The 15399-nt window shown below is 49.9% G+C and overlaps 1 protein-coding gene across 3 annotated transcripts in view; it reads left to right on the top strand.

Moving 5' to 3' along the window:
* The first annotated feature begins 5831 nt into the window (after window positions 1-5831).
* SALL3 (spalt like transcription factor 3) overlaps window positions 5832-15399 on the top strand; it is a 20855-nt gene continuing 11287 nt past the window's right edge. For all 3 annotated transcript variants that reach the window (XM_081078357.1, XM_081078356.1, XM_081078355.1), the window contains exon 1: window positions 5832-5969. In XM_081078357.1, the coding sequence (XP_080934483.1) occupies window positions 5888-5969 (82 nt within the window). In that variant the 5' untranslated portion in view covers window positions 5832-5887. The remainder of the gene's footprint in view (window positions 5970-15399) is intronic.

Here is a 15399-nt window from a genome sequence, read left to right as displayed (position 1 = left end):
AGGTTCCAGGAGGCAGAAGAGTAGGTCCTCCCGCATTACACCCCACCGCTCCCCAAAGGCCCCTCTCCTCCCAAAACGTACCCGAAACTCAGCCTCAACCGGGCCTAGGAGTCCAGTGGCGCCCCGGGGACGGGGGCGCCCACGTGTGGACACCCGGGCACGCCCGCCGGGTGCCGTTTGTCACGCCCAGCGGCCCGGGTCTGGCGCTGGGGGCGGGGCGAGCGGGGGGAGGGGGCAGGAAATGCCGTTAATTGGGGAAATGCACAGGGATCGCAAGGGCTGCCTTTGATGTGCGCCTGGGGCTGCACGGTCCCCAAGCGCCATCGAGCCCGCCGGCGTGCGCCCCTCTCCGCCCGCTCTCCTGGGAGCGGAACCGCCGAGCGACAAGGACGCTTGACATTGATTTCCAACGAGCAGGAGGCCGTGGGTCTCATTTTGTGTCCAGCATCAGGCAGCTCTTGAGGAGCCCTTTTCGTTTCTCCCAGGCCGCTGGCCCTCCCAGCTCCTCATTCCTGGGGGGGGGGGGAGGGGGAGGGGACGAGGGGGGGGACGGGCGAGCTTCGCGGAGGTGGGTACGCTGCCCGCGTGTTCTCACAAGGAGCGGCCGCCTGGACTCGGCCTAATATATGTACACATATAAATACAGTGCTCGTCCAAATGACATTCCGCTCGCTCTGCCTCCCCCATCCGCCTTTTTCTTTTCATCATCAGCAAATAAAGATTAGCTGGGAAGATTATAGAAAGCGTTTTCAGGCTGGTGCTGATCTTTATTCCAGACGCTTTGTGATGATATTGATGATGATGATGGTCAAGCGGACAGTTTGATTTTTGTGTTGGGAGCTAGTTATAAAGAATCAATATTATATCAAGGGGTAACTTTCGTGATAAAGGACTTTAACCACTCCGGCTATTCATCATAAGTCTGTAGCAAGCAGATAGGTCAAAAGAAATTATATTGCACTAAAGAGTGAGTCTTCTTATCTCTGCCATACCAGGGGAATTGGGACAAGCCGATCGATACAGTAGCTGCTGTATACTTCTTGCAATTATCAATAGCTGATTTCGCCTTTTGAGGCCTGCATCTAATAATGCAAGCTAATAATAATCGTTTGGGCCTCCCTATAGGCGAGGGAGTCAAAGTTTTAGCTGGCTAGCATTATTCATATAAGCAAACATGCAAAGTGCCCCTGCCCGGGCTGCATGCAGCCCAGATACACACTCGACCAGCCACAGAGAAGTAGTATACTTTAGCATCGTTTGCACCCCTAAGTGTGAAGACGGATGGTTGTGTGCGGACGTCTCTCTGCGAGACACTGAAGCCACGAAACGTCTGCCTGTGATTGCCCACACGTGCAGTTGTGAGCCATCCTGTGATGTGCACGCAAGAAGGCTTCCCACACACAAGTCCAGATGGATTTATATCCTGCGCACTTAGCTCCCATGGATTAACATTTTTAGACATATTTATTTTAATAGGTTTGACAGCAGGAGTGGTGTGGGCAGGGCAGTTAGCTCTGTATTGGTGTACTTAAGGAGAGCATTTTATTTTTATGGGGAAAGTTACCTCAAGTGAGTGAATAAGATGCTTGGAAAAAGCATTTTCAATACAACATAAATATAATTTTTGCCTACATGTTTTCTAGAGCCCCCCTCCCATCCCCAACATAATAGAAAAGCAACATCTTTATAATTGGCACTTGACATGCTGTTTGGTCTGGGCTGTGGTACACCAAGCACAGATTTGCTGTTGATGGAAACATTTATCATTGTGATTGCTCCAGAGTGGCAGGTGGTGTTATCAATTACCTCTTCTTACCAATAATAATATTAGTATGGTAATACCTTTGCTCAAGGAAGAACCAATTAATGGTCACTTGTCACAGCATTAAAGACACCAAATCATGCTGGTTGTAACCGTAAGGACCTAAAACAGAAGTTGGGGGGTGAGGGGAGGAAACAGGGAGAGGGGAGAGGCCAGTGAAAAGAAAGAAACTCTGATTTGGGGGGAATAAAAGAATGAAAGGAAACAGAAAATAAAGCTCAAATATTTGAATACTCTTTTTATGTTAAGTGGCCGTGGAAAGAGGCACACTGTAAATAAAGTCAAATGCACCTGACGTAAAACGGTCTTTTGTGGATGGAGAGGCGGGAAGTGTCAGTGAGCTGGGAGGTTAAAACACAACCAACTCTTCCACGTCCGGTTGTCAGATCAATCTTGCAGATAGGCTGTTTTATCTGAATAAATGATACAAATTCAATCAAACACCTAATTATATGTTCCACTAATGTAAAATATACAGTATTAATTTGTAAATAATATTATTAAGCAGAGAAAATAATACCGTGTCGCCTCTTAAGATGAAAACATTGCAAGAGGAAAGACAATTAACAAATTAGATTTAATTATAGGGAAGAAAAGCAACTTTTGTTTTTGCAATAGTGTTTAGGTATACAATATTGTAATCGACAGCGGTCATGTGATGGTGAGTATGTGTGCGCCGCGTGCAGTGGGTCGTGTCCGCGACTGAAGCACCCGTGTGCCTTTGATCTGGGTGCTGCTGCAGGACACAGCCTGTCCTCATCTGTGAACATATTCCGTGGACACGTTTTCACCTCGCCTAAATCTATTGTAGCGGCTCAAGCTTCAGACCCACATGCTTTCATTAAAACTTACTGCACTGAATAAAAACAAAGAAAAGTTTCAGAGCTGAGTGAAGGGGGGCCAGAAAGGGAGAACAGGTGAGTCAGGAGGTAACGCGCCTTTTGTTTTTGACCTTTACTTTGTGTGTGTGTGTGTGTGTGTGTGTGTGTGTGTGGTTTTCTTTTTTTTAATGTTGTTCACCCAAATGGATTTAAAAGGGGAGCCACGCACGTACTGGTCTGCACATTTTAGCAGAGGCAGGGATTTCCGCCAAGGTCAGGTATCACAACCTCCCCGACCCTTTCATCCACATCTTCGCTCGATTTTCTCAACGAAATCCCAGCACAGCGTGTGCGGAGGGTGACGTGAAGGCTGCATTTCCACCCACGGGCTCCACCCGCGCACCCTGCTCGGGGGCCGCACCCCACGCCAGGCAGGCGGGACCGCGAGCCCCGTGTCCGGCATCCTTGCCCGCTCTCTCCGTCGGAGCCACTGTGTCCAGCGCGGCGGGCACGGAGCAAGCCTGCGGCATCTTCCCACTTGCAAAGCGCATGACGACTTGCGCGACACCTTTGCTTCTTCCAGGGCTGGGGTCTCAGGTTCGCCCTCATTGGAGGGGCTTAAACGACCCTCCCGACGACCACACCTCGTGGAAAATGCAAAGCAAGCGGACGAAATTAAACATCTGCGTTTGGAAGTCCCAGAAAAACCTTGGGAAGCCACTCCAGTGTATTGCAGTGCGGGGGGGTGGGGGTGTTGGGAGAGGGAAGGAGGAATGGCCTTAGGAACAAAAAAGGTGGGGATCCACTCGAGCCAAGTGGCCCAAAGAGGAGGAGTCAGGTCCCTGGGGGCCAGGAGGCTGCGGGGAGCCAGTCTCGGGCATCCTTTGAAAGCTTCTGACGCCGCGAGGGCTACAGCTGCTTCTTCTCCCCCAAAGTGTCGTTTTTTTAAAAAGAAGGAAAAAAGAAAATTAACCACGTCACAAAAAGCAGTGCACCTTTAACCAGAGGGCCGACCCACCGGTGATCATTTTGCGTTGCTTCTCTTGGAGAAAGGAGTCACCGACATCTACCTTTCTGCTGCCGCTCGGTAAACTCCTGTCGATCCCGTAAACTATGCACAAAACTTCCGCTCTCTACAAGCTCCCCCGCCTCGCTTCTCTTGGCCCTTCTCTTCCCAGAGAAGTTCTGGGACCCGCTCGCCCCGAAGCGTCGGCTACAAACTTTTCACTGCCGAGCGCCTCTGCAGTTGAGGCGAGGGCTTCCCCCAAACGCGTGCAGTATTTGCGAAAGTTCACAACGTAGTGGCGAAATAAGGATATTTCCCCCGCAGTTTCGCCGTAAAAGCGCAGTCTGTGCTGGCGTGTGGGGGACAACTCTAGATTTCGAGCATCTCGTAGTGGTCATTTTTCCTTTTCAAAACAAAATCACCTAAATCAATACGCCCGTCACCAAAAAGCAAATCAAAACCAACCTGAAGAGATTTTTTTTTTTCCGAAAGTGTCGATGAGAGCTGTCTGGAAACGATTCCACCCAGTGCGCTCCCTTCCTCGGTAGGATTTCCCTGCGCTTTTCCTGGAGCCCAAAGCTGTTGCTCTGTGAAACTTACAGTTAGAGGCGGGCGGGAGAACGCAGGCTGGGAAGCGGGAAGATTCTAGAATGGAAAAGCCTGCAGTGAGCCAGGCGGGCGGCGCAGGATCGGGGTCCTCCTGGGGGGCGCGTGTCCCCCAGCCAAACAGAACCCCACCCCAGCCACACCAGGAGCTCGCAGCCCTCCCGCGCTGGTGTCTCCCTGGTCACCGCCCGTTTACCCCCCAGCGCTTGACACTGGGGCAAGCGCCGGGAGGCCATCTGTGCCAAACCTTTGTACAAGACAGGGCCACTTTTGAAGACAAAAATAAGAAATTTAGTAAATTAAAAAGACATACTGGGGCGAGGGACGCGGGTGCGGTGGTGACGAGGCCTGGGGCACATCCTGGCGGCGGCTCGGTGACGGAGGACCCGCGCGGGAGTGGGTGAGGGCGCGTGTGCACGGGTGGGGGTGCGCGCGCGAGTGCGAGGGCGCGTGCGTGTGACCGCCGGCAAAAAGTGGGTGCGTGTGCAGGGAGCGCGCGGCGACGGCCGCCCGAGGCTTCCGGGCCGGTGCGGGCGGGCGCGACCCCTCACGTGTCCCCCCAAAGTCAGCCCCTCCCCCTGAGCCCTAGAACACGGTGCGCAGCGCGCGGGACTTTGGTGGACTTGGAACTTTCAGTCGCGCGGCCTCGGGGCCCCCGCGCCCCTTCCCTTCCGCAGGTGCCCCGGCGCTGCACCGTCGGGAAAGGGAAGTGGGGGGAGGGACCGGGACCCGCCATCCCCTCCCTTTCCCTGGATTTAAGGAGCCGCTGGCGGCGGGGAGGCCCGGCGACCGAGCGAGGGGGCCAAGGCGGCCCCGGGCTGGCGGCGGGCGGGGCGGGCGCTCCGGAGTCGGAGGGAGCCGGGAGGCGGGGGCGCGGGGGGCGCGGGGGCGCGGGGGGGGCGCGGGGAGGAGCCGGCGGCCCGCGCCGCTTCCGAACCGGAAAGTTGGTCTTGCCGAAGTCCCGCCAGCCCGGCGTGCGCGCCCCGCTCCGCTCCGCTCCGCTCCGGCCTCCGGGCCGCCGAGCCTCCGGGCCGCCGGGGAGCCCGCGCGCGGGGAGCGGGCCCGGAGCGCGGGTCGGAGGAGCGGGGCACCTGAGCCCGAGCGAGGCCGGCGCGCCCGGCGGCGCCGCGGTCCCCGGTGGAGGAGCGAAGGCGGCCGGCGGCCCGGAGCGCGAGAGGCGCGGCGCCGGGCGGCCGGGGAGACAAAGGCGCCGGCCGAGCCCTGCCCGCGGCCGCTCGCTCCGGGAGGGGCGGCCGGGCGGCGGGGGGGCGCGGCGCAGACGCCCTATAAAGGGGCGAGCCCGGCGCGCGGGCGGAGACGGCGCCGCGCGGACGCCGCCGAAGTTTGCTGTGCGCCCGGGCCGCTGCGGGCGCGGGGGGCGCGGAGCCCGCGATGTGAGGCCGCGCGCGCCCAGGTCCCCGGGCGCCGGCCGCCCGCTCGGCCCGCGCGGCCGCTAATTGCGAGCGCGGCTCATTTGCATAGGCCGGAGTCCGCGGGAGGCCGGCCAATCGGCGCCGGGGGCCGCGCCCCCCCCCGGCCTAAGGGCCCGGCCCCATGCGCGCCCCGCGCCGTCCCCGCCGGCCGCCCCGCTGAGGCCGCTGCCCCGCGCCGGGCCCGCGCGCCGCCAGCAGCATGTCTCGGCGCAAGCAGGCCAAGCCCCAGCACCTCAAGTCGGACGGGGAGCTGCCGCCGCCGGACGGGGCCGCCGCGCACGGTGAGGGGCCGCGGGCGGCGGGGGAACTTCCGTGGCTCCGCGAGCCAGTGTCGCGGCGCGGCGCCCGCGGGGCGGGCCGGCCGCGGGGACCCGGTCCTCCGCCGGAGCGCGCGGCGCGGGGACTTGCGGGCCAAGTAAAGTTGGCTCGGCGGCCGCGGCTGGGGGCGGGCGGGGGCGGGCGGGGTCCGCGCCTCCTCTTCCGCGCCGCCCCCCGGGCTCCCTGCGTCCGGGCCGGCCGGCCTCGGCGAGCGCGGCGGCGGGGCAGCGTGCGAGGCTCACCGGCCGCCGGACGCGGACCGCGCAGCTTTGTTCGGCGCGGGGCCGCCCCCCCCGGACCCGGGCGCCCTCACCCACCCCGAGGCCGCGGAGCCGCGAGGTCCCCGGCGGCCGGCAAACCGCTGACCCGGCTCCGGAGCGAGGACGCAGTGTGGCCGGCCTCGCCTAGTGGCCGCCGGGGACTCAGCCCGGGGTGAGCTCCGCGCGGCGGACCCCGCACGTCCTCCGGGCTCCCCGTTTGCCCCGCGTCTCGGCGGAAGGTGGGAGCCGCCTCCCCCCGGGAAGTCCGGGCCCCGCGCGCGCTCGGCGGGGCCCGCGGAGTCCCCGGGATGAGACCCGGGGCGCGGCCGCTCCGCGGCGTGGACACCAGGTAGTTCGTCTTTTACAAACGCGCCGGCCAACTTTTGGATTAACCGATTGTGAGTTGTGTGGACGCAGACACGCATCCTTTTACCGGGAGTTAGTTCGACTGTGTGCGTAAAACCGCAGGCACGGGGGAGTTCCTGTCGCGGTGCCGTGAAGTTTGACAAAGCAGGTACCCTGCACGCGAGGGAGAGGGCTGCCCGGGACGCGCCGGGGATTCGGGGAGACCAGTGCGCGCACGCGGCCCGGCCTTTCGGTCGCGGGGGACGGGAGGCGGTGGCGTCCGTGCAGCCCCGTCCCCCGAGATTGGAACCGGAGATATGCTAAAAAGAAACGCTTGCATATGGTGGGGGGATTAGGGACAAAGAGTCTTTTTGTCATGGAAATGGGTTTTTTTGTTTTGTTTACTTCATCACAGAGAATCTCTCACACTTGGTTTGTTTTGTATTGCCCTCAATGACTACATGATCAAATGAATGGATTTATTTCTGCCGAATGAGAAAGACAGTCTTTCCTTCAAAAGAACTACATTGCATCCCAGTGAGGAATTTTAAAGCTTTATTATTGTGGCTCCTGAATAGCTTAAAATCGGCTTTCACAGCCGCCCCAAATGCAACAATGTAAATACTTCTCAGCTTTGTAGGGTCCTTATCAAAATGTGCAATGTCTCCCTTTATTAAAGCATATTTTAATTAATGGAGTAAAACCCCTGGTATTTAACAATTAACAAGTTGAGGCACTGCTATTCATTTTTAATTTCACTTCAGAAATGTGAGCTGGGTGAACTCAATAGTGTAAACACGTTAGGGTATGTAGCCTATATCTGAAAACCTAGGATGGAATAAATTATTTACAAATTCTCTTTTGAATTCCCCTTGTCGTTACTGAATTTATTTAGAGGAGAAACACTCAGGTTTTCTCCCCACCATCGGATTAAAGTTTTTGCCAAGCCTGTGCTTTTCGGGCGCTGGGAGTTGTGATGCAGACGTTGCTGCTTCAGCCCGCGATCAGATTCTGCCGAAGGCCAACAGCAGCCTGTCGCGAGCCTTCCTCCCACAGTGTCTCCTCCACTGTTTTAAGGATAGTTGAGGCAAACTATTTAAAAATAGTTCTTTCTGATCTAATTATGCTGGAGCTGACTGTTCACCGCGCATAAAAGATCCTGTCCTCTCTGCTCACTCAAGGAATGCTTGTGTGTCTGTTACTCTTGCATAGGTCCTCGTTAGTAAAATAACTGAAACAGGTTTCTAAAGATAAATGGTTGTGAAAACTAAATAACTCCAACATGAATCAGATCATCTCAAAATTTTTACTTTGTTAAAGGCAATGCAGATAAACAGACCACGCGTGAGTTACAAGTGAGCTAAGTTCACAGTGTTTTAGAAACGAAGTAAATAATTCCTTTGTATCACTTTGGGTGTGACATATTAATTAAAGCAGTAGAGGACAGCAAAATTGAACGCTATTGATAAAACAAATATTATATGGAAAAAGTTTAGTATAATATGGGGGGCAAAGGTCCACAGCCACATTAATTTATAGTAAAAAGACTTTATTTCTTAAAAAAGAAGGACTTTTTTTAGGTTTTGGTTTTTAGGCAAGCAATGAAAAAAGGTAGTTATCCAAAAATAGCTTGAGTGCTATCTGAAACTTATTGCAGGAGTGAAATATGATGATATATTTGGAATCAAAAAAAGTAACAATGATTTTTGTAGAGTTCCAAACTTATCCTGTTGTAAAATGTAAGGATCACTGAGACTTACATTCCCGATAAGAATAATCTTTTTAAATTGCAAGTTATTTAATTCCTGTCTCTGAAAATTTAGAAATCAATGTGTTGCAGCTTTAGGATTCAGTTAAATGTATGCCACCAACAGTGAAATCCTTTGAGCCAGCGGAGGAGTACTTTTGTTCTAAGAATGAGTGATTAAAACTTGTAATGACAACAGCACTTACACTCCTACTAAGAACTTTAAAAGGTGTAATGTTGCTGTCCTTTGTCATAGAAAACACGACTTAATAAAGATGTATTTTATTGTCGTTAGAAAGAAAATAACGTGTTTAAGGAAGAACAAAAGGATATGATAATTTAAAACAATTTGCCATCGTGTATTTTGTTTGTTGGTACTAATTGCTTCAAAGTGTGTTTTTATTTTCAGTCACATGGCTATCTTAAAAAATCCTTTTAAATGTGGCGAGCATGTGATTTCAGAATTTACCAGTGGTATTCACAGGCTGTGTTTAAATTAAGGGAAGGCCACCAGCCCTGAGTGCAGAGATCTCTTCTCTTTTATCTGTATATGCATGGTTTGCCTCGAGTCCCCCACCCCCACCCCCGCACACGACACACATTTACAATTCAGCATTCGAAAAGGAAACAACACAGAAGCCGCTTTCTAACACTCGTAGGCAGATTGTTTTCTCTGAGATGTGAAAGGTGAAAAGTAAGTAAGTAATGGGGAAAAGGGAAAGGAAGAATCGGCAAACATTTATTTTAAAAATAGCATTAAAAAACTTTACCTATTTAAAACTGCATCACTTCAGGGTTCACAGAAAGCACGCCAGTTAGCTCCCACCTCACAGAGGAAGAGCTAATTATGTAACAGGGGGATTTTTACGTACATTTTAAACTTCCACAACATAGGATGATCCAGTATTTTTAGATCTGTTCAGAGCCAGGAAAGGCAGAGGGTATGGACCAACAGCAGGAATTACTTAGCAAGCTGATTATTTCGGGTACACAAGATGATGGCCACAGCAGGCCAAAGCGGGTCAGATTTCATTTCCAACTGTAATCTCTCAGGCTTTACCGTTCGTCTCAAGGTAGCTCTCAGAACATTGTCTTTTGGGGGGAATGCAGCCGAGCCGAAACCATGGATTCCTTTCTGTGCCCTGAACGCCAGTTGGAATTTAGCATTCTTAAATCTAAGTATTGGCACGGGCTTTTCTGCAAGTAAAATTAAAATCTCCTTAACTGCTAATGAGGTTATGCACTGTCTCTAAGGCTGCAAAGTAGTTTCAAGAAGGATAATGTTTGAATACTGTTATAGCAGGAGGAGGCTCCGTTCTTTTGTCAGTTTTGTTGTCCTACGTACTTCCTGGACTCACTACCACAATAAGGCCAAAGTGTCTCAGTGTCATGAAAAGGAGGGCCAGTTCTGCTACTGGGGGGACAGACTTTCAATTACAGCAGACGGCACATTGCTGTACGTTTCATATAAGACGTAAACAAAATCTATGTAAAAATCTAATGTTTTAATACCGCCCCAAATAAACTTTTATATCAAAAAAATCCCTGTCCATAGGTCTTTCTCTTGTAATTTGAATACCTTTATGATTTCAAATGCAGTTAACGGTGTGATTTCCAAGCAATCAAATAAAGCAAGTCATGTTATAGAAAGTGTAAATATTAATTGAAATAATAATATAATGTAATGGGCTCTATTTATGTCAGGTTGGGGGTGATTTGTTGTTACTTAAAGGAAAGCGTCCTCCAGACTGGCCCATTGTCCACCAAAGAGACCTGATGATCCCAGTGTGGTGTCTAAACCTTGTCCTCAGTGGGCCTGTCTTGTCCCATCGCACGGCCCCACACTGGTTCTGCTTGACACCGAGGGTCCCTACCCACTCTGCGTCCCAATCGCCCACCGGCGAGCACAGACTCCGGCCTAGTGGCCTGAGGTGTGGGCAAGGTGGGGCTGCAGGGTGCTGGCGGCTTCTGCCCGGCTCTCCCTGAAGGTGGGGCCGTCAGAAGTGCTTTGACAAGCCTTGCTGATTTAACCTTTGCCTGCTCTGCCCTGCCAGGGGTGGCCACTAGATGTCAAGCTCATAATGCAATTAGTGCATCTGTGCTGTTGACCTTGGCAAGCGGACAGCACTGTTCTGTGAAGTGTTAACACTGGATCTGAGTGTTAACTAGAGACCCGCGAGTTTGCTCCGTGCTGCTCCGCTTATCAGATGCCCATCTCATTCGGCACAAGTGTTTATAGTTCTCAGAGAAGGACCGAGAATGGGTTTCTTTTGTGTGGCTATTACATCTTGAACTGTTAATTAACCCTGCAGGTGCCGTGGCACTGGGTCTTAGTTTGTCGGCATGCCTGGGCTGTTTGGAGAGTGACCTCTGCAGCGCTGTGTGATAATTCTCTTGTATGACTGTATGTGCGGAGCTGCTGGCTGCAGTGGCCCAGGGCAGTGGCTTTTCCAGGATGGGTTTTTGCACGTGTGTAAACTCTGCACATAGAAATGGAACAGTGCTGGGAAGTGATGACAGAATGGGAGTGATTTAATAACCTAAGCCCAAGTGCAAGCAGTCTGCTGGTTACAGTCGGTCTGAGCCTGGTTCCTGGATACAGTGTGTCCCTGCTGCTCAGGGCCATTTGGACCCAGGTGTTTGCTTGTCTGAGTGCTTTCGTTTATTTGTGTGTTTTTACGTGAGTGTATTTGAAAAATGGCTGGAGCTAGGGTGATAGTGTAGGCATTTTTGAGTAGGCGTGTCATGAGCTAGCACATTTCATGCCAAACCTGAGTTTAAACCTTCTGAATCGGAACCCAAAGTGACCTGCACAAACCTTGTTTTTACCCGTCATGGAATTTTGATTGAAATTCTTCTCATCAGCTGACATATTTCAGGGTTGTGTGTTGTCACCCGGCATAGGTAGTGATGTATGTGTATCCCTCATACGTGTGACTACAGCATCCGTCTCAGTGAAAGAACTATGTGTAAGCTTGAAGTGTAACCAACGTCTTATTATTCACTACGGCATCCAGGCAGACAGTCCCAACAAGCGGGAGTGTGTCTTCGCTCCCTCTGTGTGGGTCCGTAAAGGAAGCAGTATGTGGTGCTTCACCACACAGATGAAAAACTGCAAATGTTTTAAACAGGAGACATTTGGTGGCTGTGCCACAGGTGGTCGTTACTTAACAAATTTGAGATGTGGGCCACCGAGTCGACGAAAGCTAGTGTGCGGTCAGCGCTGGCGTTCCACATAACAAGAGTGCCCTCCACTGTTCGGCGCCAGGCTCGCCCGCGTGGAGGTCTAGGAAAAAGGACAAAATTTTTCTATGGCGTCTGGAATTTCTTCTACATTGTTAAACACAGTGGGGGTCTCTATTTGTCTCCCCCTGTTTCACAGCTTGGGCTCAGTATGTGATAATTCATCTTTCTTTATGGGATTCAAAGCTATCATAAGGAGTTAAAAAGAATTAATTTGCAAGAAAACAAGTGTCTCCGAACAATTTAGGAAAACTTGAAAAATGCTTCCTAGATTTTTAAGGGATGGTAAAAGCAAAGGAGAAAGTACCTTTTCTTTCCTAAAGACCCACGTGGCATTTTAGGTTACTAATTAAAGTGGAGAAGTTAACATCCCTTTTCCATGCTGAACAAGTTTGCTGCATCTTTCCTTAATGTTGTGAAATTTAAAATATGTAGCGAAAGTGTAGCAGACTAGTACAGGTGAGCTTTTGAAGCTGACAAACAAAATTATCAAATGCCTGTTTCCTACTTTGTAATTGTGTAGCTTACTTACTAGGCACTGTACTCTTGAAAAGAGAAAACAAAGGTTTTGCTAAGAACTGGAGTTTGAAATTTGTAAAGAAAGCTTTCTGTCTCCAATGTTCTTTTGTATATCGTTAACAGCGCTTTTCAAAACTTGTGGCTTCAGAAAGATCATCATGGATAAACATTCTGCCACATTCTTTAGGAGATCATTATATACTTTTGCAGACAGTGAAAACATACTACATGTATATTATATAACAGAGCAGGAATTAAAGCTGAGAGATGGTAAAACAGTTTGGGGGTTCTTTGTTTTTTTTTTTCTTTTGCGGGAAGTAGGGGAGGCTCCTTTCACACCGAGAGAGTTGATCCAAAGAATAGGACATTTTTGTTAAACATTCTCAGCCTGTTTTATTAGTGAGAAGAAAAAACTCCATGTGTTTTTAAGACTGCCATTGAAGCTATCCCTTTGTTAGGGACTTCCTCTGAAAGGCGTGGGGGGAACCACTTTCCCCTCTTCTGAAGAACCGAGAACATAGGACCTGCTCACAAGTGTTTGATGGGTGAGAGTCAGGAACCTGAAAAACCTTAGGTCTGAGTAGCCAATGTGGGGGCGGCTGCTGTCCTTACAGGTTCCTGACTGCGCTCAGGGGACAACTTCAGCATCAAGCCCGGTGCCCACTCGAGGCCATGGGCTGGCATGTGCTGACCTCACAGAGTAGTGGCTGCCCAGCCAGCTTCTTCCTGGCAGTGGTGGGAAGGGAGCCACTGGCCACGCCCTGCTCACCAGGAAGGGGAGCCCCTGGGTGAAGTGGGGCCCTGGGTGGGTTGGCTGGCATTTTTGTCCACGTGTGCTGATATAGCCCTTCCACGCTGCCAAGTCCTTTCTCACCCCTGGCCTGCTCACAGTTTGAAATCTCCTGGTCGTTCAATAGTCAGTTTGCAAAAGATAAAATATCTTTGACACTAGTGATAATGTTTACAAGGCTTGTTTTTCAATTTCCCCCAAGAAAGAAAGAAAGAATTTCCAATTGCACTGGAAATAAATGTCTCAAAATCGTTCTGTTGTACTGTTGTTTGTGGGTCATTGACATGGTTTTACCTCAAAGTACAAATTTTAAGCCATAATAACTAATCGAGGCGATGACTTCTATTCTTAAAACAGCACGGCCAGTCTAAAATGTAAACTAAATTAAAAGATGGTTGACTTACGTTTGAGCCCTACATACTATTGGCTTAAAACAACGGCAGGAGGAAAGGGCCTAAGAAGTTACGTGATAGAATTGTGAGCCGCGTTCAGATTTTTTCCCACATGGGTTTTCTTGTTATAGAAAGCATCTTTGAAAATAACTAAATACAGTCCGATTAGCACACACACACTGCAACATGATACATTTAATCATTGTAACGAGCGGCCCCGTCAAGCAGGTTCTCACACCTCCCCCTGCGTCTCGTCCTCTGAGAGCGTCAGCAGCCAGGCCGCCTCTGCCGTGTCCATTCCGGGCCCGGCCCCGAGAGCAGGCTCTGACCCGGCAGCTCTGTGGCAGGCCTTCTTGTTGCTGTTTAATAACACTCTTAAAAGACGCACCCAAATTTCAATTCTACAGTGAAATATTAGAGTTCAGTATTCGGATGCATTTTATCCCAGACTATCTGATGAAATGTATGGCATGCTGGTTACACTCAGATTTTGAGAGTGGAACAATCATAGCGGGAACGTGGGAAACCACTGAGGTGACCGTGTCAGTAAAGATTCCAGGTGCTGATCCAAGTGACGTGTCCAAAATGAGAAAGTTGCATCGGAGTGAAGAATTGTTCCCTTCGCTCATTGTAGTTTTTAAAATATGTTTTAGTCAGAAAGCAAATTTATTATGAAACTTTGCTTATAAAATCCCACAGCTGTCTGTTCTGTTAGGTTCATTAACATAATGAACTGTTAACAGGTCCACATGGTCAGAATGCCATTTTTATACAGTTTCCTCTCTTCGATTTTGCTTTGTTCAATTTTAAAAGAGTGTAAGTGGGAGGAGATTTTGCTTTGACAAGAATATCTGCGGCATGTTTAGGTAGCCATCAGTTATAACTGCATGATGCAAAATGACTTATTGTTTAGTAGAAAGTTCTTCCGTATTCTGTGCACAGTTTCTACAATTGAGAATCTATGTTCATTTTGCAAACCTGCCAGTGGGAGGAAGAGGGAATTACTTGTGGGAACACTTCCTAACTTCCACGAATGTGGAGGTGAACCCTAAAAGCACTTAACATGAAAAATGAGGGGAGATGGAAAAGTTTTTATCTTTAAAGTAAATAGGTTTGTTTGGGTTGCTGAAGGGCTGCAGGAGCACAGTGTGAAACAAGTCCTGCTTTTCTCCCACATGCCATCGTTTTCCTGCAAAGAAAGTCTGAGCAATGTTTGTTGTAAAGATATGTTATTTACAATGAAGTTAATTTTTCCAGCACTCAACACACTAAAAATTATCCAGAAATTAACCTAATTTTTAAGCTTTCCTTAGTGGATTGTCCCTAACACATATTCCATGTAAAGAAAAATGTTCTTTAAATAAGATATACACTGTGCTTCATTATGTGTAACTTTAAATGTACATACTGTGTGAATGCTTTCTATACCAGACAAAAGTTTAACATTTTATCTCCTCTGAGGAGTTAAAATGGAGAAGATACTTCAAAATCAACAATATTTAATTTCTTGGCATTTTTCTTTTTGAAAAGTATTAAGATAAAAATCTTTGTGAAGATTCTGGCAGGTCTTTCTATAGTAGCTTTAGAATACTGGGAAAGAACTTTTGAAGATATTTTGTTCCGTGTTTAGTTACAATTGTTAGGATATAGTACGATGTGGTTCGCTTTGTCTGCTTCATGCAGACGGGCTTCTCTCCCAATGGCCACGTCGACCTTTGTAAATCTGTGGGTCTGCAGGAGAACATTCCACGATCACAAAGAAATGCAAAAGGAGATACTCTTTGCATTGTGTGATAATTTTTTAAATATATCACTAGAATTTGAGACAGCCCTTCGTTCTTACCAATCTTTAAGAAATCACTTACCTGAAGATGCCAGTTGTTCTTTTGTTTTTGCCCTGCTCCGTAACCTCAGCAAGTTTAAGGTGAAGCTGCACACCTTGAGCAAAGTGAGGCACTTGGAGAATTTAGTTAGTGGCCTATCTGCAGTAGCAATCAGCTGTCTCTGCTTCCAGGAGACCCGGCCTCCTTACAGACACTGTTACGTCCCTTCCTTCATGCAGTAATGAGACTCCTGCAGTCTGATCTTCACTGAATT

This window comes from Rhinolophus hipposideros, assembly GCF_964194185.1.
Source record: "Rhinolophus hipposideros genome assembly, chromosome: 17".
NCBI classification, from domain to species: Eukaryota; Metazoa; Chordata; class Mammalia; order Chiroptera; family Rhinolophidae; genus Rhinolophus; species Rhinolophus hipposideros.
The sequence above is the reverse complement of the archived record's forward strand: the minus strand, read 5'-3'. Positions and strand labels throughout refer to the sequence as shown.